This window comes from Nannobrachium achirus (genome assembly GCF_963921795.1).
Source record: "Nannobrachium achirus genome assembly, chromosome: 21".
In the NCBI taxonomy this organism is placed as follows: Eukaryota; Metazoa; Chordata; class Actinopteri; order Myctophiformes; family Myctophidae; genus Nannobrachium; species Nannobrachium achirus.
The window spans coordinates 39,646,514-39,671,468 of record NC_137828.1 but is presented as its reverse complement, the minus strand read 5'-3'; the positions used below and the strand labels follow the sequence as shown (position 1 = coordinate 39,671,468).

The 24,955-nt window shown below is 42.9% G+C and overlaps 1 protein-coding gene across 1 annotated transcript in view; it reads left to right on the top strand.

Moving 5' to 3' along the window:
* ptprn2 (protein tyrosine phosphatase receptor type N2) overlaps positions 1-24,955 on the top strand; it is a 258,049-nt gene that overhangs the window by 20,503 nt on the left and 212,591 nt on the right. Inside the window, 1 exon segment of the mRNA XM_080751763.1 lies at positions 12,243-12,293. Within this exon segment, the coding sequence (XP_080607889.1) occupies positions 12,243-12,293 (51 nt within the window).

Here is a 24,955-nt window from a genome sequence, read left to right as displayed (position 1 = left end):
TTAATACTTTTCTGTCACACATTTTTGTGTAAACTCAATAAAACATTTGATAAAAAAAAAAAAAGAAAGACAAAAAAAAAAAAAAAAGAACAGAAAACTACAAAGTGCCGTTGCATTCTCACTTTTTGAGCGGTGCTAACCGCTCCTACATCTGGCTTTGTGTGTAGGTCCCTATGTCCGTATGCAGTACGAGACAGTCATATGCAGTAACGAGACTAACGTCACACGAGACTAACGTCATTGAAAGTACGCAGAGACCGACATCACCACAGTTGATGTCACCGACAGAACGGCCCATACAAGGAGATATACACGTGTGTCACGTTTGATATCAAGCGAAGTGAGCGCCACTCACTTTGCATGGTATCAAGGTGCAGGTGCAATTTTTACTCTGCGTTTACACCAACAACCACTTACGTTCTACTTCCTATCACATCTGTTTGTTTACACAAGATGGGGAAATCTCGCTATTCCTACGTCCCATCATTTAGACTAAGGGAGTCGGCAGGTTAGCCACTCACCCGCGTCGCGGTTACTGAGGTTACAGTCAGGGTTTGGGTTAGGTTTAGGCATAGAGGTTAACATTCACCCATGACGGCAGGTTAGCTACTACTCTGCCGCGTCGGCAGGTTGCTTTTCACCAGGTTAAATTCACCTGTGTCAAAAGGATGAACCGTTGAACAGATGCTATGTCGCAATTTCGACACGCTCGCACACAAGGTGTGAGCCGATATGAGCCATGGTGTGACAGGTTTTGCGTTTTCCCCCTGTAAGTAAGCCTTGCCGAGCCATGAGGCCCATATGACTCGGCAGAGCCATGAGGCTCATAGGGCAGGAGCCTATCTCCTGTTTCTGTAGCGTGAGGCAGCTTGATGTACAAGTAAACCCCCTGTACATGACGCTAGTATGTCGCAGGGACTTAGCCCCAATCCAACCCTTGATGCTGAGTGCCAAGCAGGGAGGCACTGGGTCCCATTTTTTAGAGTTTTTGGTATGACCCGACCAGGGTTTGAACCCCTATCTCCCAGTCTCAGGGCAGTCACTCAAACCACTAGGCCACTGAGCTGGTACACTGAGTTGGTTCCCCCTGTATTGCCTGTTTAACATGGAGACATGAGGCGGATTTCCACTCTGGAAGGGGCTTTAACTTGTTTGTGCTTTCAACCCCCGAAAATGCTGTTGCCGTCTAAACGGCACATGTGATATTTTATTTTGCCGTTTTCTCTAGAGACCGAAGTTCCATCCACACCAGACTTGTTGGTTCCTATATTTTTCTTCTCCGGTTAGATCAGTCATTCACATCCAAAAAACATTTATAAAGGTTTCAAGTGCAGTAGTTGTAGGCTACTGTACTCCACACCTGACCCTGTACTGAGGGCATATTATGTTCGCACATCACAGCATTGTAACACTTGGTGGCTGAATCAATGTCGATGAAGATTAGCTGTGAGATCAGGGCCGTTGGTCGTATTATATCCTGATGAGAAACACTCAGTCATTTTTATGGAATAGCTCTTCTGTTCCTTAAAAGGAGATGTCCCATAGGGCCCATATCTCCATGTCCTGCTCCCTCCCTCCCTCTCTTATCTCACCCATGGGGGTAGATGTCACAGCCTTAACTCTCCCCACGCTTTGAACGTTCACGTTCGCCCCAATTCTCCAGAGACCTCTGCGCCAATACGGCGCTCGTTCGGTTCGTTCGTCTGATGACTGTAAGCTGATGAGGGGTCGCGCGGCCGTGTACTGTAAACACATTTTCCGCGGTGATGGTGTAAAAAATCCATTATGCGTTAGATCAACGGAGAACAATTCACTTCCTTGTTGATTTCCTCTGGTTGTAAGGCTCTGTGGCCAGTGACTGGTCTTCTTCTTCTTCAACACATAACAGGCAAATTCACATTCATTCTCGCATGACGCCGCCCTCTGCTGCCTGGCAGACCAAAGTGCACTATTGCACAATAAAAAAAATAAAAATAAATAAATAAATAAATGTCTGTCTATCTGCTATAACGTCGCAAAGGTAAGCCGCTTTTGGATGGCACCAGACCCAATAAATAAATAAATAATCTGGCAGTAGGAGAGTTAATATCCCAGATCAGTTGTGTGGCTGAAGGTGAAATGTGTGTAGTACGTACACACATAGATTGGTGGAAAAAGTACTACATTTCTTTAGTTTAAATAAAAGTGTCAATACCCTACTGTAGTTAGATAGTAAAGTACAACAAAAGAAAAACTGAGTACAAAAGTAGTTGCATCAAAATGTACTTACAGTAAAGTACCCAAAGTAAAATTACTCATTATGTAGAAGGTCCCATTTCACAAGTTTTCAAATGTATAGAAATCCTTTGAAAATACCCTACAAAGCTACAAGCAATTGCCAAATCATAGGTCTGAAGTGGTTCTGTAATAATAATCAAAATCTACTGAGTAACTACTGTAGTAACTAACGTTGTTTTCAAATAATTGTAGTGGAGTAAAATTACCAGTAAGACTCCTTAATCGGGAGATAAGTGACCATCACATCGCATAGACAAACTTTAGAAGGCAAATCGTAGCCAATCAGGAGGGAATATGGGAAATGGGACAGATCCAAGTTGATGACATGTCTTTTTAGAGTTTAGAGATACTGTGTACCGCTTTGCGTGATTTTAGATTTGCCTCTAAGAAGTAGTGGATTAGTGAAAGTATCAATGTTTGTGTGTGTGTGTGTGTGTGTGTGTGTGTGTGTGTGTGTGCGCGTGCGCGTGCGTGTGCGTGTGTGTGTGTGCGCGCATGTGTGTGTGTGTGTGTGTGTGTGTGTGTGTGTGTGCGTGCGTGCGTGCGTGCGTGCGTGCGTGCGTGCGTGCGTGCGTGCGTGCGTGTGCGTGCGTGGAAGAGAGAGAGAGACAGTACATGTCCTTGCTGCCTACAGGGCAGTTATAGTGGTAATGACTGAGGCTGGCAGGGGGCATTCTGGGAAATTGAATTTCTCTGCAGAGCAGCTGTGGCTCGGAGCACAGGAGAGGTTCTTGGCCACTTTTATTCACAGAAACACACTTTAATTGATTCAGATTCAGCTCCCATCATGCATACTAACACCGCCCGCACTGAAAGAATTAACTGTATACCAAGTGTGATTATTACATGAATCATGTGCAAAGATGGATGGAGGTGTGTTATGTACAGTAAGCGTGGCCTGGCTTTCATGTACAAGTTACAATTTAGGCTTTTAGCAGATGCTAAACATAAAACACAAGGTATTACGTCAAATGCATAGAACTACTAATCTAGGATCATAGGTAAACCAAGAACCATCGGTTTAGTATAATCTATTTAAAAAAAATCTATACATTGAAACTATACAATCTACAGGAATGATGCCTGTTCAACAATGAACCTGTCATCTGTCTACATAACATGCATCTAAATTACATTACATTTTAACCGCTTTGCATAAGCCTGCAAGCTAGGTCGCCAAGGCTAGGGAAAGTGCTACGGCAAAAGCTACGGACTAAAGGTCTTTGCACACTGCTGCGTTTTTCGTTGCGAAATGCGTTTTTCAGGGCAAGGAGAGAGAGACAGATAGAGAGAGCAAGGGACCGAGTGGTGTGCGAAACGGGCGGCAGTGTGCAAACGTGACTGACGTAACGTGAGGTTGATTTTTTTATTTGCGCGCTCTGAAATTCACTCCGATATTCGGCAGTGTGCAAAGACCTTACGATGGAGTCTGAAGAGGCGAGTCTTCATACTACGGCGGAAGTTTGGGAGTGAGTCTGACGTTCTAACTGCGATGGGGAGGACGTTCCACAGTTTGGGACGTCATTGACATGTCAGTCTTGGCCAAATATCGCTGTTGTCGGGTGGAAAACGTGTGTGTCCAAAACCGTTTGTTTTGTATTTATCATTTTAAAAAATATTTAAATGGTCAGAATAGACGATCTACAAACACACAACGCCCAAGGCACATTGTGAGCTTGTAGATCTGCTATTTTCAAACGATTTTTATACCTTTGAAAACTTGAAATTGAACATTCTGTATAATGGGTAATTTTAAGTACATTTTGTTGCCAATACTTGTACTTTTACTCAAGTCAATTTTGACCATTTCTACAATAGTGCTATTGATACTTTTACTTAAGTAAAAAGAATGTGAGTACTTCTTCCATCACTGGCCACGGACAGACGGACACGCGGATATCATTTGTGGGAAACATAGCATAGACTCTAGTCTAGACCTAAAGAAAAGGGTGGGAAAAAGCATCCAGTCAGTTTGTGATATGAGTTTCCACATCCATTAGCCTTCTGGAACCTCCCTGCATCGCCATGAATTAGGTCACCCAGTATCTATTTTGGGAGAGGAAGCTGTGGTTAACACATATCTTTTCCCATTAAATGGTGTTGTAGTAAGCCAGTGTATTGTTTAAAGGTCAATGTGTTGTGATGTATCACTTCATGTGAGAGGTGGTACAGGTGTAAGGGGTGAAAAGAACACAACCAGCAACCTGTTCCGTTTATACAAAAAATGTGTACAAAATTACCCTCCAGTCACTTTGACCCAGCCTGACACTGAATCTTCATTTCACTCCATTATTCAGTCTGAAAGCCCTCTCAGTACAGCCGTTTTCTGAAATGGGGGCGCGGCCAAACTATTTGGTGATCATCATCCCCATCCCCACTGGCCCGGTTAGATTTTCACCCGGAGTAAACCCTGCCTTCGACAGCATCACCATTCATCACTGAATCGTCAGAATATTTATTTTTATGGCCATGTTTATAGTGATTCAGATGCTGGAGCCAATCTAGGGATAACTATTATGTGATGTGAAATGTGTTATTACCACAACCAGCATCCTGTTCCGGTTATACATGGAAACATTACCCTCCTCCAGTCACTTTGACCCATAAAAAGTAAACAAACAAAGGATCACGGCTAAATCCACAACAGGTTATCATCTGTGGAGCCCTTGAATCCCAGTGAGGCTGTGTTGTACTTGGCTCAGCAGCCAGCTTCCTTTTGACAGCCTGGTGAAATTTATGTTGACAGGGTTGACATGGCAACAGGGCTAATAAAGTCAACCAGAACTTGTTTGCTGTTGTTTTTGATGATCAGATCATTCTTTTCTCAACTCTGGTATAGTCTGCATGGGGCATATTAATCTGTCAGCACCACTGCCTTACATGTTGTTTTATTGTTGTACATTTTTGTAAATAGACGATATACAAGCTCACAATGCATAGAGATCATGTGACGCATTGTGAGCTTCTAAATCTGCTATTTTCAAAAGATTTGTATGCATTTGAAACATGAAATGTTACCTTCTTCATGCTGAGTACTTTCTACTTTTGCTACTTTAAGTACATTTTGATACCATACTTTTTTACTCAAGTACATTTTGAATTCCAGACTTTGACTTATTTAACAATATTTACATTACAGTATTGATACTTTTACTCAGGTAAAAAGTGTGAGTACGTTTTCCGTCACTGGTCCCAGAATATGGATGCTAGGCTTCATGTGGTTGATAACTCAGGTTGTCAATATTGACCTTTGAAGTTCAGATTTTGCTCACCTAGGTGTCTCATCACACGATCAAAAGGAGACCTGACATTGAAATCATTGCATATACATACAGTACGGACAAGCTGTGACCGTTTACATACTAATCTGCGACCTACAGTCGCAACAAACATTTTCATGTCAAGGACCCCATTGACATACACTATCAATCCAAGGTGATAGTGTAAAATAGGATTAAAGTTAAACTGATATTTATCCCACCTGGAACCATCTCAAGGACCTCCGGGAGTCCACAGAATCCACTTTGAGAACCACAAATATAATTATATCATATTGGCTAAATTCATCATGGAGTTGTATTTTCTTAAAGGCAGACCTATTAATTAAACTATTGCTGATTGACCATTAATAAGCGAGTTAAAAGCTCCAGCCATGCCTGACAGAGAGGTCACAGGCGTAGAGTAGAGGAGAAACACAGACAGCCCGGCCCCCGCGTCTAGAAAAGGTTGATACATTTTAGGCGATAAATATGACATGCAGTTTCTCACATCTACACCTACACATTTTAAACATTCTCAACATTCACTCACTTCAGTAGGCCTATGTTCTGTAGCCGGGGTCTTCAACGATTCACCTTCACAATTATTCAATGGCTTATTTCTTATTTTCATTAATATGGGTGTTGTGTCGGTCAAATGTATGTATGTATGTATCTCTGTCACGCCTGACACTGTGGTTCTATGGGTTTGTCGCTCTGACGTCATGCTCTGATGTCACTGTGATGTCAGGGGAACCACTCTACCAGAATGGGTTAGCCGCTCTGAAATCACGCCCTGGCTTCACTGTGATGTCACACTAACAGTATCCCTTTTATGCCCAAATATGGAGTTCCCTGATGTCATCAATATTAAGCCCATATCTAACAGGACTTCATATGGGAATGGCCATATATGGAGGCCACATTGGCCACATACCACACTAACTGAATATGGCCAATACAGATGGCCAAGACTGCTTCTGGGGGTCCCTGGAACAAAATATTTTGAGATGGGGGTCGGCGGCCAAATACATAAAATGTCGGGGTCCTTGACATGAAAAAGTTTGAGAACCACTGATAGGCCTATATACTGTAGTAACTTGTTTTTCAGAAAACTGTAAGGATTTAGAAGGCATCGGCCTCAGGTCATAATGGGTTAATTGAATATGTAATGTATAACATTTTGAAAGCAACACTGTTTACATTGCAGACTTTGTGTCTCGCCATTGTCAGAGGCCTTCATTAAGATACGCTGTGGGCACCCCCCTCTCACCAGCGTGTTTGCTCATCCGCGACAGTCCAGCATCTTTTTTTGGTCCTGTGGTAATCAACAACATCCACTGTGATTGCATTTTAATTAAAAGGCCCCATTTTAATCATCTCCGGGTGTCGTCAGAGAGAGGGGACGTGGCGTTATCAATCCTGTGCCCTGCCTATCACACACGCACGTGTGCTTGACATGTGCACGAGCGCGTACACACACACACACACACACACACACACACACACACACACACACACGCTGACTAACCGTGCTTGGGTGGATGCTTCATTAAATGGAATGCCGTAATTAATATTGAGAGCTGACAAGGCCTCCCAGAGAAGCCAATGAATTAAGCAGGGAAGTGATGAGGTGTTAGAGTTGAATGGACTGACAGTAATTGCAGAGGGAGGCGAGAAGAAAAAAAAACACGTCCCGGGAAGAATTGCACGGTGCCCAAACTTTGTGAAGTTTGAAAAAATATATATATACAGTGTACCAGTCAGTCCACAGACACAGTCCAGGCAATTTGCATCATTGCAGGAAGTTGAGGAGAGACGTGGCTGTGGCATAATGATAATGCTTTTGTTGTCAATTGACAAGGTTTATTTGTCTCTGGCTCTGGACATTCTGAGGACGAAGTAGCCGTACAGATTTGTGAAGGCATAGTTTGCATAATTACGCTTTCCATCATTATAGGGCCATTTTGATGACGTATTGACTCGTGCTAAAAAGGTGTAATTTGGAGGAACCTATGTTGTCTATTGACAAGGTTCATTTGACTCTGGCTTTGGATATTCTGAGGACCAAGTAGCCGTACAGATTTGTGAAGGCATAGTTTGCATAATTACGCTTTCCATCATTATAGGGCCATTTTGCTGACGTATTGACTCACGCTAAAAAGGTGTAATTTGGAGGAACGTGCCCTCGCTTCCCAAACACAATGGCACTGTTCTGTACATGTCTCAGCTCAAGGTGATAACAAAGAATGGCCAGATAAAAAAGGCTACGATAATCATCCAGAATTGATGATGATCTTAATAATAGGCTTGGAACTTTGAACGGTGTCATCAAAAGTTCTCCTCCATCTCTTGATGAATAGACTGCTGACACGCATCTGTTTTCCTCATTAAGCCATTAAGACCTGAGGCCGACTCCACAAATGCCTTCTAAATCAGTAGTTCTCAAACTTTTTCATTCCAAGGACCCCCAAAAATGTATTTACTGCCTAATTCCCTAACTGTGCCAGCCAGGCAGGGACCCCACCCAGAAGAGAAGATTTGCGTATAAAATCTAAATTATTCAAAAAATCACACCCGTGTGAACTGAGCGGTGGTCGTGGAGGCTGTGCAACAGCACTACTGGGTGGGTGCAGCGGGGTTAGTGTGCTTTACAATGCTGTAGTTTCTTCACACACTCTAATTTATTTGACCCTAAAACATTCAGTTTGTTAATAATAATAATAATACCATTGGTTCTCAAAGTGGGGTCCGGCGACCCCCAGGGGTCCTTGAGTGAGTTCCAGGGGATCCCCTGCAGCTAAATGATAGTTAGGAACCAAATGGGCCCTTATGGGTATGTAAATCAGAGAGTGTACAAATGGAACCAAATGGATCCTAACGGGTTGTACACTCTGAGTTAAATTAACATTGATTTTACAATATAAATTGGGGTCTCAGAGATAGAAATGCCATTAAATGGGGGTCCGTAGGCTAATGCAAGTCAAACTGGGGGTCCTTTAAATTTAAAATTGTTGAAAATAAAAAATCTTCTTCTTATTGGGGTCCGTGGGGTAATTTGGGGGTCCTTGACATGAAAAAGAACCTCTGTGCTATACAATGATAAAGCTAAAATCTGAAATGACACAGATGCTTTCTCAGTTTGAACGGTTTAAAGACGTCTGATTGAGGCTTCTCCTCCTACTCAGTCTTTTCCCAGTCACAAGCCGCACAGCTGCCGCTGTCTACGTGACAGTCAAAGCCGATAGGTTGCAGTCGCTTTCTGTCACTCTGGTTGATATGAACAGAAGGGACAGGGAGGGGGGGGGGGAAGGCATAAAAGAGACAGGAGAGAAGCAAAACTTGGATTCGTGACCCATTGGCTTCGTCCTGATGATTATGTTTTGGCTGCTGCTGTCACAGAGCTCTGGGGTTTTGTATGTAGAAGATTGTCACAGTGTCACCACGCGTAGTCACAACCCTGCAAGGCCTGTGCTGCTCTGTGGCCTGGCGGGGAGTTGAACAGCTTAATTCAGAAAAGACCTTTGTGTGAGCGTAATGGAAAAAAAAAAAGGCAATGTCACATACAGTATAGTGGGTGGGTGGCTCACTGCTCGGATGCAAGTCTGAAACATTGTCAGGGCTCATTTTGACAGTTGACGTATTATAATGTTTCCAAGAACAAACACAATGTTCTTGTTTTGCTGTTTGTGTATATTTATAGTTTCTTATCAGATGAGCTGTTCGTGCAACTTCCTTTTCTGTCTGTACCCCTGTTGTTCAATCCCTTTTATCTTTGTTTATGTGTGAAACTGGGTGGATAATGGATATAATGAATCTGCAAAAAAAAAAAAACATTCTGAGCAAAGTACAGTGTGTAGACTCCATCATTATCTTGATGTTTGTTTGTTTTGCTCCTGATCACCAGAGTGGAAGTGAATGCACTACATCATCACAGCAGTGGTTTCCAAACAGTGTGTGTCAAGGCTCACTGTTGTGTGTGCCATTTGAAAAGTCCAGGTGTGCCAACCACACATTGTATACAACTATATCAAAAGTTATGAATATCTTTTAAAATGTACTATATCAGTACTCGGTGCACACTAATAATAATGGATAGCATTTTTATAGCGCTTTTCTAAGCAAGTTGTGAACTCAAAGCGCTTTACAATGGTCCATTCATTCATACTAATTTCCAATCGAGGCAAGTTCTTTAAAATATATTAGTAAATAAAAATAACTTGTTAATAAATGAATATGTAACCTATTTAAATGTTAAATGGTGCTTTCATAAAGCACCTTTATCCACAGCACTTTACAATGTAAATGTAATTCACCCATTCACACACACATTCATACACCGATGACGGTGGAAACCATGCAAGGCACCAACCAGCTCACCGGGAGCAACTGCCCGTATCATAGTCGGGTCCGCGGTGGTGTAGTCTTTTCGAGTCTTTTTGGGTCATGAAACTACAACGTTACATCATTCCTCACGGTGGAGAGCTTTCCACCGTGAGTCCTAACACATCTCTCTGTTTTTGGAGCGGTGTGAAGCACAGCTCCGCTATGAGCAGCAATGTGTGTCCAGTGTCCCACAACAATGTGTGTCCAGTGTCCCACAACTATCTGGTTGAGTTTGAACTGTTTTCGCCACCTAGTGGCGGAAGAAATTACCTCTGGGAACTCAGATTGAGTTGACTTTTTTCAAATTGATTACTCATGCCATGGACACTTGAGTTCAATTATATATATATTTACCTGGAACTGCTCAAATTCACCGCTCCACTTCGAACCGAGGTTTGATTTTACTATCAGACAGACAGGCTCTACACCCCGTTCACTGATTGGTCGACCTGAACCGGTCTAGACGGGGTAAAGGACTTCACCGTGGGCCGTGACTATGATGGCCTGCACTTATTTTCTGACTTGAGGTGGAAAGCTTTCCACCTCAAATTTGCGGTGGATAGGTCTCCACCGTAGACTCTGATACGGGCTTAATGGTTCAGTGTCTTGCCCAAGGACACTTCGACATGTAGAGGAGGAGGAGCCAGGATTTGAACTGCTGACCCATGGATCATTGGCCATGGATCATTGGCCAACCTGCTCTACCTCCTGCCTACAGCCACTCCTATATATTTTGGCAATAATATGCTAAATTTGTGTTTGTATTTTTGGAACTTTTAGGAAATATCAGATCTATAAGTTCACAATGCATCGCATTAACAAAAGCTGTGCCTTGGGATTCATTTGCGTGCCTGCCTTGGGCACAACAAAAGTCAGAAAACCAACTGCTCTGCGTTTATGGTTGTTTATCAGTTATTCAGGGTCACCTGTGCAGATCGGTACAAGTGGGAGCAGTCTGTCTCCTGCATGCTGCAACTCCTCCGTGTGAAATATGAACACAGGGACCGGCTACTCATAATGCTCCTGCCATCTGTTCATTTATCAGTCTGGAACACCCAGCCATATCCAGGCATTAAAGTTCATTAATATTCATACAATATTCATATAGAGGAACATTGCCCACCGAGTAGGGGTATTAGTAGCAGAGACAGAGGAAGCCAGGCTAATTGGTGATTGATAGCTTAGCCATTAAGCAGCCTTGCCCGAAGCAGGGACTAATGCAGTCTGGAGTCGAGGCTTTATGGACTGGTGACTTACTGTAGTCGGGAGGAATTGTACTTGCTCATTGCTGATTTGTGACATGCTGTTTTTGTTGTTGGTGTTGTTGCTGTTCTTTTCGTTTCTTTGATTGTATTAACTGTGAATTTATGATTTGATTAACACAGCAGTCCTCCTGAGTCTTTTACCATGTTCAATTGAGACGTTTTGAACTTGGAATGTTTGGAATTCTCCGAGTGTAGGAGAGCACTTCCTGCTCCACTGGGTTTTCCATTACCATCTTTTTTTCCCTCAGTAAGTTGACATTGATTTATGCGATCCAATAATCCAAACAATTCATTTGATCAAATCAGTGTTCAGCTGTGTTAAAGATACAGTGCCGGGCACTCTGCATCTGTGCCCCCTTTTTTTGCATTAGCATTTAAATGAAGGCTATTGATTTTCAAAGGGTCCTCTAGACCGATGGTTTCCGTTGTGACCATTGCTGCAAATTGTGTTACAATTTGCAGTACATTTACCTAGTACACATTTGATGTATTTGTACTTTACTTGAGCATTTCCATTGTTCAATACTTTAACTTTTACTTTTACTACATTACATCTCAGAGACAAATATTTTACTTTTTACTCCACTACAATTATTTAAAAAACTTTGGTTACTAGTTAATGAACTGCTTGTTAGTTCATGCAGGGCACAGAAGTCACATGCACTCAATTGCTTTGGGCCCGCGCTTGTAAACCTGCATAGTTTAGCATAGCATTCCATCTTAAAGAGTGGCACCATTAACAACAAGTTTAACTGTGTTCCATTTGTTGCAATATGCTTCGGCTGTTTTCAAAATATCTTTTATACATGGCATGGCATGGGATATTCTGCATAATGAGTGCTTTTACTTTTGGTACTTTTATTATAATGTTGTACTTTTACTCAAGTACATTTTGAATGCAGGGCTTGTACTGGACTTAACAGAGTATTTCTACACTGTGGTATTGATACTTTTACTTAAGTAAGACATTTGAATATTTACACCTCTCTCTCTCTCTCTCTCTCTCTCTCTCTCTCTCTCTCTCTCTCCATCTCTCTCTCTCTCTCTCTCACCCCAGGTTGCCTCTTCGAGGATGAGCTGTGTACGCCATATGAGTTATGTGCCAATGGTGAGTAAACTTGAAGTGATCTTCCTACATGCCCGTCACACTGCATTATACACGGTGTCTGTAATGATGTACAATGTCACAGTACATCACACTGATGCTATCAACCGCTATTGACACTGCATTGTTAACCCTTGTCTTTGGGGAGCTACCAGAGGGCATACAAAATTGTAATGGTAAAACTTTTTGTATACTTTAGTATAAGCAACTTAGAAGCTATAATGCTATGTGGCGTTCTAAGTTATAATACCAACCCTTGGCAGCCCATTTATTGAAACCAAAAAGTCCTATCTGATTGTATTAAACAATGTTAACTTAACAAGATGGCAGCGGTACCCAAAGCTTGGGTTATTCTCTTTGTATCTGTCAAGTCTTAAAAGGCGCTTTTCCACTGCAAGGTGGAACCAGAACTTTCAGGAACCAGAACCTATTTTTTTGGTTCTGGTTTTGTTTCCATTGCGAACGGCCCGGTTCCAGACAAGGTTCCTGGAACCTCCTGGAACCTTTTTTAGGTCCTGCTCCTGATGTAGAACTAAACTTGAGTTCTGGGAACCTATGGGCGGGGCTAGCAGCGCTCCTGCTCTCAATTGGTCGAGCGGAGGTAACGACACCGAGGAGAACGAGCCTTACCTGATTGCAGGCCGCGGCACGGGGCGGAGTGACCGCGGCAAGGGGCGGAGTGAACGCGGCGGTTATCGTGGGCTTCGGTGACGTGTGCAGTGGGGCGACGGTGAGATTCGAACTAGTGATCTCTGGCACTCAAGTCGGCGACGCTATCCATTCAGCCATCAATGCTGATGTTTATCGTGGGCTTGCCCAGGCCTTACGGCCTGGGCATAAATATAACGATTGCATTCACCACGGCTTCGTAACTCGCGCGGCGCTCCGCCGGCCGCGCGGCCCTGGCCCGCTCTTCGCGGCCACTCGCGCCTGCGGCGCTCGGGGGCGAAGAGCAGGACCAAGGTCCGCTGGCCTTCGCGCCGCTTGCAATGTCGTGGACAATAATCAAACGCCTCCGCCCACCGCCGCGTTCACTTACGGTAGCGTTCACTCCGCCCCTTGCCGCGTTCACTCCGCCCCTTGCCGCGTTCACTCCCCTTGCCGCGTTCACTCCGCCCCGTGCTCCGGTCTGCAATCAGGTATACTTGAGGAGAACGGGGAGAAATCTCTCACAACACAACAGCGTCATTTTTAAAATCCTATTCCGACAGACAGAAACACAGTCAGAAACACTATGGACGCGACGCCATATCCAGAAGGAGCTAGAAGCATCCGTTCTAAATGAAAGGATTTTCAAACGAATTCCGTCGCCGTCGTCTTTCTGAAATGAGCGTCGAGTGCACAAGCAGACAGACACAGTGCCAAGCAAAAATAAAGAAAATGTACGTCGTTAGACAGACAACAAACTAGTGATACGCATTTCTACAGACTCCCGAGTCGCGAGGCAGCAGCCGAGCCGTGCTGTGACGTGTGTGTGTGTGTGTGTGTGTGTGTGTGTGTGTGTGTGTGTGTGTGTGTGTGTGTGTGTGTGTGTGTGTGTGTGTGTGTGTGTGTGTGCGTGCGTGCGTGTGCGTGCGTGCTTGCCGCATGTGTGTGTGAGAGAGAGGGAGACGCTTTTTTTTTCCTCCCTAGAGCAAAGGCAGCGTACCGACCAAACCGACTCAGTCAGCAGCTTGTTTGAACGTTCTATTGTTTTTTTATTTTTTTATATTCAGAAAGTAGTAATTAATAATATACGGTTACATACCGCTGTTATTTTAGATTTTAGAATCCCGAATGTGCTGCTGTTAAAATGACCAGCTGTTTTGTCTCAGCCAAATCAGGCTGACCAGTGGAGCTTCCCGGTTGGGTCTGGTTATATGGAAACAAAAGCAGAACTTGGTTCTGGAACTTCACAGGTTCTTGAAAGTTCTTGGTTCTGGAAAGTTCTGGTTCTGGTTCTGGCTTGGCCCTGCAGTGGAAATGCGCCTTTTGTTTCATAAAAATCCAATGTAGACTCCACTACAATTATTTAAATCCAATGTGCTATGAGCTACTTTCTGTAAATAAATTCTGTGCAGGTGATAGTTTTTGTGTCCGGGTTTGGAAGCGCTCATTGGAAATCACTCAACAATCCTGTGTATAAACTGTTTCGATACTGTAAATAATGCAGGAGGCAGCAGGGCGTTGCGTTGTTGAAAATGAGTGCTTCCAAACTCAAACACTTATATGATAATCACCTGTGCTGAATTTATTGACAGAAAGTAGTTTGTAACATGGAGGATTTTTAATGAATGGGCTGTCAAGGGTTGGTATTGCAACTTAGATGCCAGATAGCTTTATGAAAACCTGCATGTGCGTCAGTCAGTCAGTCAGTCAGTCAGTCAGTCAGTCAGTCACGCATCATGTCATGCTCAATATATGGTAAAGACAGAATTCATTTGCAAGTGTGACTCGCGTCACAGCAACCACACTTGCAAATTAATTCCGTCCTTGAACCTTTTATGCCCATATATGGAGTTCCCTGATGTCATCAATATTAATCCCATATCTGGTAATGCCCATATATGGACAAATTGTGTCAGTCTAAGGGCGAGGTCGCTTCTCGACCTTAGGGCGTCTTACTGGTAGCATATAAGTTGCTATAGCATACATGTGTTGTTGCCCAAAGTCCTTTACAATATTGATAATCACAAACACACACACACACACGCACACACACACACACACACACACACACACACACACACATACAGGTACATATATATAATATGGGTAGAAGCAACATACTGTAACCAGTAAGACTCCCTAATCGGGAGATAAGCGACCGTAGGTGGCTTATCTCCACAAATAGGGCTAAAATTTGTTTTTCCAAAATCTTCCTGATCCATGTTGATGACATGAGTGTAGACATGCTGTGTAGTGATATTCGTGATTTTAGGGCAAAAACTGTAGGAGCAGTGTCCAAAAATGTGTTTTAAAAATCGGCCTGAAGGTGGCGCTAGAATAGGGCCATGTGAGAAATGAGGGGTGGGGTCTCCGCGTTGCCTTGGCGGACGAATAGGTACCGGCCCCGGCTCTCCCGGACGCTCCTAGCCCGAGTTACGGCATTTTATGTGCGCTGCAGTGGCAGGGGGTCCTCCACTGGGGGCGCCACCACTTTTGCATCCGTTCTGGAGCACCAGGAGTCGGTGGTCCCCGGGAATTCCCCGTGAGCAGCCCCGTTGGGGTGGTCATTTGGTCATTTTTGCACATTTGGTCATTTTTTACATCTGGCTGTCCCCCGGGGACCTGGGGGTCCCTGGGGCTCTGGGGGTCCTTGGAGGTTGTAGTTTGGCAGGCAAGGAGTGTGTGTGTAAAATCTGGCATGGATCGGGTCAACGGGTGCGGATATATAAGCAGGGAAAAAGTGTGACGTGTGACGTGTGAGCACATTTGGTCATTTTTTACATCTGGGGGTCCCCCAGGGACCTGGGGGTCCCTGGGGCTCCGGGGGTCCTTGGAGGTTGTAGTTTGGCAGTCAAGGAGTGTGTGTGCAAAATTTGGCATGGATGGAGGCAACGGTTGTGGAGATATGAGCAGGGCAAAAGTGTGACGGACTCACTCACAGACAGTTTTGGTAGTAAATGCGACCTACGGTCGCAACAACATACTGTATTGTGAAGTTAAATGAATCCCCTAACTAAAGACCTTCTAGAGTACTGGATCTAAACAATTAAATGGTCCGGGGACCCCCAGGGGTCCTTGAGGAGGTTCCAGAGGGTCCCCAGCTATCAATTTGTTATTATAGCATCAAAATCAGTTGAACCACTTTAACCCTATTCACCTTGAATTTCTTTTAGACATTTGGAATATTGTTTGAAACATTTTAACGACATATCTTGTATGGGGGATCCTTGACACAAAATATTTTCAGATGGGGGACTGTGGCTAAATACATACCGTATTAATTTGGGTTCCTTGACATGAAAGGGTTTGAGAAACATGTGACATAGAGTATGTTACCACTGTTGCTATGTATTATACTTGAACCGTCAATACTTAGTAAACTTGACCTTTCACTCTGGTCTGCTCTTTTTTCCTCTCTTCACCAAACCTCTTTGCCAAAAATAGCCAACCTACCGGTCAGCTTGTTATCTGCTATTTTTGGCTAATGTTCCTCTCAGAATAGAGATTCTAGGGTTCAAATGGTTTATGTAAATAAAAAATCAAACCTCGGTTCGAAGTGGAGCGGTGAATTTGAGCAGCTGTACCCTATGTGAGTGAGTGAGTGAGTGTAAACTGTGCCTGTGAGTGAGTGGTGAGTGTGCCTGGCCTGCACAAAACAGCGCCCCTCCTTTAACTAGTGTGTTGTGTGTGGCCACTCAAGGTATTGCCAGGCTACGGACAGGGCCAGCCACCCAGCCACCCAGCCAGCCACCCACATACCCACGGACATACCTGTCTATTGGGAGCGCTTTCACCGCTCCAAAAACTTCCTATTACACAAAGATTTAGAGCATTCATCTTCATACCAGCAAGCACAGTGACAAAACACTACTAGGCGGTTTGCAAGCTGCGTTGTTTGTTTTGTCTGGCTGATTTGAGCTCGCCTCATTTCATCTGAACAACAGACTCATTATGAAATCAATTTCACAAATGAGGTGAGGCCAGCCGAGAGTGAATGCGCTGCTTCCACACTGGCTTTAGTTTATTCTGCTAACTCTCTGACTTACAATGTTCTTCAGACATTTTGCAGTCAGTGTTAATTACATCGACTAAAACTAATAACGAAACATTTTCATCGACTACCTTTTTTCACCGGTGAAAACTAAATGACAACTAAGCTATGATGACTAAAACTTAGACTAAATATATTCATATCAAGACTAAATAGATCCAGTAGAACTAAGACAAGTCATTTTTAGGGCTGTCTTGTAAAAATCGACGCATCGACGAGTTGTTCGAAGACCCTGTGGTTTTAAGCAAAACTTGATTATTACCAGTAAGACTTCCTAATCGGGAGATAAACGACTGTCGGGTCGCATACACAAACTTTAGAAGGCAATCGTAGCCAATCAGGAGGGGATATGGGAAATGGGACAGATCCATGTTGATGACATGACTTTAGAAATACTGTGTACCGCTTTGCATGATTTTAGGCCAAGATCTGTAGGACCAGTGTCCAAAAATGTGTTTAGCAAAAATCGGCCTCATGGTGGCGCTAGAAGAGGGGCATGTGAGAGATCAGGGGCGGAGGTTGTGGTTTACCAGCCAAGGAGTGTGTGTGCAAAGTTTGGCATGGATAGGGGCAACTGTGCCGGAGATAAGAATAGGGCCAAAAGTGTGACGTGATGGACAGCCTGACGGAGGGACTGACGGAGGGACAGAGGGACTAACAGACAGCCGGTGGAGGTTTTGTTAGTAACTGCGACCTGACGGTCGCAATTATTTATATATATATATATATATATATATATATATATATATATATATATATATATGTATATGTATATGTATGTATATGTATGTGTATATATATATATATATATATATGTATATGTATGTATAAATGTATATATACATATATGTATATATATATGTATATATATATATATATATGTATATGTATGTATATATGTATATATATATATATATGTATATATATATGTATATGTATATGTATGTATATATGTATGTATGTATATATATATATATATATATATATATATATATATATATATATATATATATATATGTATGTATATATATATATATATATATATATATATATATATGTATGTATATATATATATGTGTGTGTATATATATATATATATATATATATATATATATATATATATATATATTATAATATATATATATGTGTGTATAAAATATCTGAATCACAAATTGACATGAATCCAAAATACACTGATGATCGTGCTGTCAAACGATAACACTATATGGTATCTGTGGGTTGTGGGGGTCCCTTCTTCATCTTTTCAGGCCAAGGGGTCCTTGGCCTGAAAACGTTGAAAACCCCTGTCTAAAGACATTTTTTATTTCCATATTAACCCAGTTCCACTGTGGGGGAAACAAGGGCGAAACATGGTTGTGCAGGGCAGAACTGAATGCAAAAAAAAAGAAGAAAAAAAAGAAGCCACCTGACTTTAATTACTGCTTTGCTGCGGAAGGGAGTGTAGCCTAATGAAAGGAAATCGCTGACACCTTGAAGGGGAAAAAACGCCCATACGCAGGGGATATGATATGAAGTTACATCCATCATGTTGCCCTAGCCTCGACGACCTGCAAAGGCTAAAATGATAGGATGTTATGTAGACAGATGCCAGGTCATTGTTGACAGGGCAGTGGTTTTCAACCCTTTTCATATCAAGGTCCATTATTGTCTCCACCAGCCGAAGGCATGGGGGAGAGTATGTTTTCCCGTCAGTCAGTCCGTCCGTCCGTCCGTGCATGCGTGCGTGCGTGCGTGCGTCCGTCCGTCCGTGCGTCCGCACAGTTTGTTACCACCTAATCTCAGTTGCCGTTGCCACTACTCTTACAGATTTTGTCCAAAAATCCTACAAATCGGTAGGCAGTATCTCGACAGTCATGTGATTGACATGGATCTGTCCGATTTTGCATATTCCATCCTGATTGGCTAAGATTGGCTTCCAAAGTTTGCAGGATTGCTCCGTTTTTGAACAAAATGCCTCAAATCATCAACGCAGCTTGCGATTAGCATGACATTTGCCACACATATTCCCAATAGGTCAAGGAACAAATGCTACCTTTTTCACATTGGCCTGTTATAGCGCCACCAGCAGGTAGACTTTAGCAAAACACATTTTTGGAACACAATGCCTCATATCATCCATGCAGCGTCCGACTGCCATGAAAGGTCTAAGATTGGCGAAGAACACATGCCACCCTTTTTACATTGGCCTATTTAACACCACCAGGACGCCTGGCCTGCATGGTGGAGACTTGTGCTCGGAAGAGCACTGCTTCTAGTTTATTCGGCGTTTGAGCCATGGACCACCATTTGATGAGATTTTGCCTCTCAGACCCCAAGCGTAGAATATTTCGTTATCGTCGGATAAGATTTTGTCCGTGCTGTATTGGTTGAAGTGGTACCATATAGGAGAGAGAACAGACTGTATTGATTGAAGTGGTACCATATAGGAGAGAGAACAGACAAACGATCAAAATAACAATTCTTCTACGTTCTCTAATTGTGTAGACTTCTTATAATTCAAGTAATGCAGAATTTCACGCTCTCAAGAGTTAAAGATCTATAAGGGTTCATTTGGTTACCAACTCTCCATCAAGCTGGGGACCACCTGGTATCTCTTCAAGGTGGTCCCCGGACCACTGGTTGAGCTCTGTTGCTATAGTGTGTATAGTTTCAATGTACAGACTATTTACTGTTTGGTTGTTCTACTGTTCTTGGTTTACCTACGATCCTGGAAGACTATTTCTATGCATTCCATGTACTGTATTATCTTGTGCTATCCATGCTTACTTTAAATCGCTCTGGAATAAGAGCGTCTGCTAAATTGTAAATAGTGCATTTATATACCACCTTTAACCAAGGCGCTTTACAGAGATTGTGCCTTAATTACATTACACACACATTCACACACCGATGGCGGAGGAAACCATGCAACCAACCAGCACATCAGGAGAAATTAGGGGTTTCAGTGTCTTGCTCAAGGACACTTCGACAGCAACTCTGGGGGATCGAACTGGAAACCTTCCGGTTGTCAAGCGGCCACTCTACCCCTGAGCCACTGCCGCCCCTGTATCGTGCACCCCCCCCCCCCCCCCACCAAAGAAGCCTTAATAATATATGTCCCATCATCTCCCCTTCATCAGTTCGACAAATTCATTAACTGTCTCAGTGTCCATCGAAACCACAGGTGATGCTGCTATCCACACACACCCGCCCACACAGTGCTGATTAAAGCCTGACAAGGGAAAGACAATACTGTATTGCGAGCCGTCTAGAAGGGCTCATTCTCTGTCCAGGACGGAAAAATCTCATTAAAATCTCCACGCTCAAAAAGAAATGAATGCAACGATGAGACGTTAATGTCAGACCGGCATTGGAGCTTTCTTTGAGGTCACACAGTAGGGGGTGTGTGCTTCAAACAAAGCTGCCTCTTAACTGCACAACGTACTCCAGGGCCGGGCACTTCGCCACCCTCCAGAGGCATATGAGGAGGACCCCCTGATGTGTTACAGCCACCACTCAGACAGGGGGGAGTGAGAGTAACTAGGTCTGCCTCTTCAAATGGTCCCTGTAGGACTAACCTGGTTTATTCTAGAGCAGGGCCAACCGCGCTCTTCCTTTTGGCGGGACTGTTGCCATGCAGAGTGGTTGGCCGAGGAGAGGAGAGGAGAGGAGAGGAGAGGAGAGGGGAATGGAAGTAAGGAGAGGTGATGGGAGGACAGGAGTAGAGTGGGAAATGTGTTCCTAGAGCAGGGGTTCCCAAACTTTTTTGTCTCAGGGCACCCCATAAATTTTTTTGATTTTCACTCCCAGCACCTTATATTTATAGCATATCGTCGTTGTCGGGTGGAAACCTTGTATGTCCAAAACCGTTCGATTTGTATTTAACATCTATAAAATGTACTAAACTAGTGAAAAACAGCAGATCTACAAGCACACACACAACGCCTCTCATCGTGAGGCGTTGTGTGCTTGTAGATCGGCTGTTTTCACTAGTTTTGTGCGACAGTCTTGTATGATGAAGCAGGGCATTACTTTACTAAAAGACGTACACATTTGAAACTTGGTGTAAGAGTGTAAGATGGTGTGCGGGTCATATGTACTATTTGTGCATGATTGAAAGTATACATTGATCCCTGCCTACGCACCCGTCTCAAAGCCTATCAGGTGTGCATAAGACCTCGTTTCCTAGTATTTGGTTAAACTTAAAAGCATATTTATTATCATTTTAAACTTGAAGTACAAAGTTATTTTCAGTCAGTTCTTACCAAAATGGCTATTATCTCAACGTTTTCCTCGCAACATAATCGCTAAAATAGCGCATAAATATAAGGTGTTGGGAGTGAAAATTATGACTATATTATAGGGGTGCCTCGGATGAAAAATATATATTTTGGGGTGCCCTGAGCCAAAAATGTTTGGGAACCCCTGCTCTAGTGACTAGTCCCTCCCCACCCCTCTATTAAAGTATTATTGACAATCATCAGTAAACACAATGACATTTTAAAAGTGTCTGGACTATTTAGTGCAGTCTATCTTTCACAATAGTGGTGATCTCATCTACACATAAAAACTTTGATTATATTTGTGATTAATCTGATGTGATGATGAGCCCTGTGGCTTACCGGTCCAGTGAACTGAAGTGCAGTCAGTGTTTAAGTGCTACATGTGTCCCAAAGGACAGCATCCGCCCTGCTATTAAACACTTAACCCACAGTGTTCCATTGATTTGTGGTCAGCTTGGTTCAGTTTGGTCCAATATTGTTTGAATGTTCTCTCTCTCCCTGTGCTTTTTGCTCTGACCCAGCTTACAGCCAGTGGAATGGTGGAATATGCATGAACTCACAAGACATTGCAAACAGTCTATAGACCAAAAATACACTTCCGTGGTCTGTTCATTTCAACCTCTTTAAGCAAGATGGCAACAAATAGAGAATTTATCAAGATGAGAGACAAAGGTGATTGTGATCATTAAGAACCCATTAAGACCTGAGGCAGATTCTTTATTTTTTTTATTCCACGATCTTGTAACCCATTTTTTCACCCAGTGCCAATTGCCTAAACTGTAATCCTGGGCTCTGTCTGCTCTTCCTCTGCCAACCTGGGGAGGGCCCCGAACAAGTTATTCCAACCAGTTCCTTTCCCCTCCATCAGGCGCCCCGGCTGGCCAGGGGGAGGCAGTATAGAGACCAGGATTACTGCATGTTTTTTGTGAGGGTACCTACCCTAGGGGATACGGGGAGAACATGCAAACTCCACACAGAAAGGCCCTTTCGGCCTCAGACTTGAGTTAAAAATGTTTGCTTTAAATATATATATATATATATATATATATATATATATATATATATATATATGTATGTATTCAAAGATTTACACGTTTTTCATGATTAAAAACATGTATATCTGCTATTTTCTAATAGTCAACCAATGTGCTATATTCCTTGTTTTAATGGGTTAATGGATATCCAGTAGTTGTTTTCTGCTATATATTAAATCGTATTAAATATGAAATACTCTATTTGTATGTAGATACTGTATGTACAGTAGCAGGCATAAATACTATAATCATGGAAGAAAAAGTCTTTGATAAAGAATCGCACTGGTGTTTACCCCATCTTGTTTTGTTGTTTGTCTTATAGCAGTCTGACTGTGACTAATCGATGGGGCCTATTCATTTACATGTACACACAACCCATTAGTTCCCCTGCTGTTATACTGTACCTACACTATGCCAATCTCTATTTGTCTCCTGGGTCCATTTCCCCCCCACTTCAGATGAGCAGCTTGCTAGAGTTGCTTGCTGACTGTCAGCCCGTGGTGTAAAGTAACTACAGTAAGTAGATTTACTCAGGCACTGTACATTTGTAGGTATTTTGTACTTTACAATTTCCAATTATTTTATACTTAAGCTATTGAAAAATAGCAGATATACAAGCTCACAGCACGGCTGCAAGCTTGTAGATCTGCTATTTTTGAAGTCATGAAAATGTGCAGTGCAAATGTCTTTGAATATATATATATATATTTTTAAGCGATTTTGCTTCTGGGGGGTCCCTGGCACTAAATATTTTGAGATGGGGGTACGTGGCCAAATACATATCATTTTGGTGGTCCTTAGAAGAAAAACCTTAGAAGGATTTGAAATATTCAAAGACTTGAAAAATAGCAGATCTGCAAGCTCACAGTGCGGCACTCGGTGCCGCGCTGTGAGCTTGTATATCTGCTATTTTTCAGTAGTTAAAGCACAACATAATTGAAGTGAATCCTGCAGGGCCCAGAATTTGGTGGGACACCCCTGCTTCTTGCACCACTGCTGTCAGCTTCACTGCAGCGTGCTCCTGTTATCCCCAGAGCATTGAGCTTCCACAGCCTCAACAGCAGCTGGGTGTTGGTCGCTGTCAGTCAGTGAGAAGGGAGCAGTGTTGCCATGTCTGCTTATTATAAGCGACTTTGGGCTTGTTTTTCCTGTAAAGTCGCTTATAAATATTGGTAGATGCGGGTTGCGTTTTTGCGGAGGATAAGTTCCGGCCTATTTTAGTTTCGCTGCGATAATTATTTCCTCGGGCCTAGCGGAGAAGCACTACAAAGTTTTTTTTTTTTTTGTTTTTTTTTTCAAGAGATTGTGTTAAACTACCAGTGGTTCTCAAACATTTATATGTCAAGGATCCCCAAATTAATATGTATTTGTCTGCGTATCCCCATCTGAATTAAAAAAAATAATAAAAATTGAGACCCTCGTACCAGATTCGTGTACCGGAATGTTAAAAAGATTTATTTGAAAATAGACGCGTTGTGAGCTTGTGCAGTAGATCAACTATCTTCAAATAGCCGTTGTGTATATTAAAGTACTCAGGTGTTATAGTCGCCTGTTTTGGGCTTGTTTTCATAGACCTGATTCCTTGCTTCTCTTCCAGAAGGGAGGTGCGGTGGGCTGCTCGTTTCTTTTGAGGCGTGACAGGCACCTACCTTCGATTTTTAAGACGGCCAGGGTTGACCGATTACAGTTGGCATTGATTGCCATTGGTTTTCCGTACGTATCCCATCCGCGGCACTGACCTTTATCGCATAATATTGATCCGTGTTTTCTTTCCTCAGTCTTGACAGAGAATCGATAAGAAATGTCCATATCGGTCCGCCATGGATCTCCACCTCGTGTCTTCAAATAGCTTTTTAGCAGTGGTTCCCAAACTTGGGGTCAGGACCCCCAACGAGGGGTCACCCAAATTATTTTGGGGGGTCCCCAGATGACCAGCTTAATGTGCAACATTGTTTTCTCGCTCAACAGTAAACAAACCTGTTGTCAGGTGGAAACCTTGTATGTCCAAAACCGTTCATTTGTATTTATCATTTAAAAAATGTGTGAAAAATGTGTGAAAATACCCAATCTACAAGCACACAATGCCTTGCACCGCGCCTATTTCTGTGACAATTAATGACTTTTAAGATCCTTTTAACACCAAATTGACCAAATTGTCAAATGTTACATAAGAAAGAGGCAAACCGTGCGAAGGCGTTGTGAGCTTATAGTATACGTTTTAATTCTTTCACACAATCTCTGAAAACGAGTCACAATTGCTTGTTGCGACCGTTAGGTCGCAGTTTAGTATCAAAACCTCCACCGGCCGGCCGTCCGTCCGTCCGTCCGTCCGTCGGTCACACGTCACACCTTTGCCCTGCTCATATCTCCGCATCAGTATGACATCACACTGCTGACATCAGTATGACATCACACCGTACACAAATGACCCTTATATAAGACCGGCAAGAAACAGTGGTCTAAAACACTGTTTACCATAGCAACCATTTTTTTACCTTAGCAACCAACTGTTTACCCTAGCAACCAACTGTTTACCATAGCAACCATGTTTTTTTACCTTAGCAACCAACTGTTTACCATAGCAACCATGGTTTTTTACCCTAGCAACCAACTGTTTACCCTACTAACCAACTGTTTACCATAGCAACC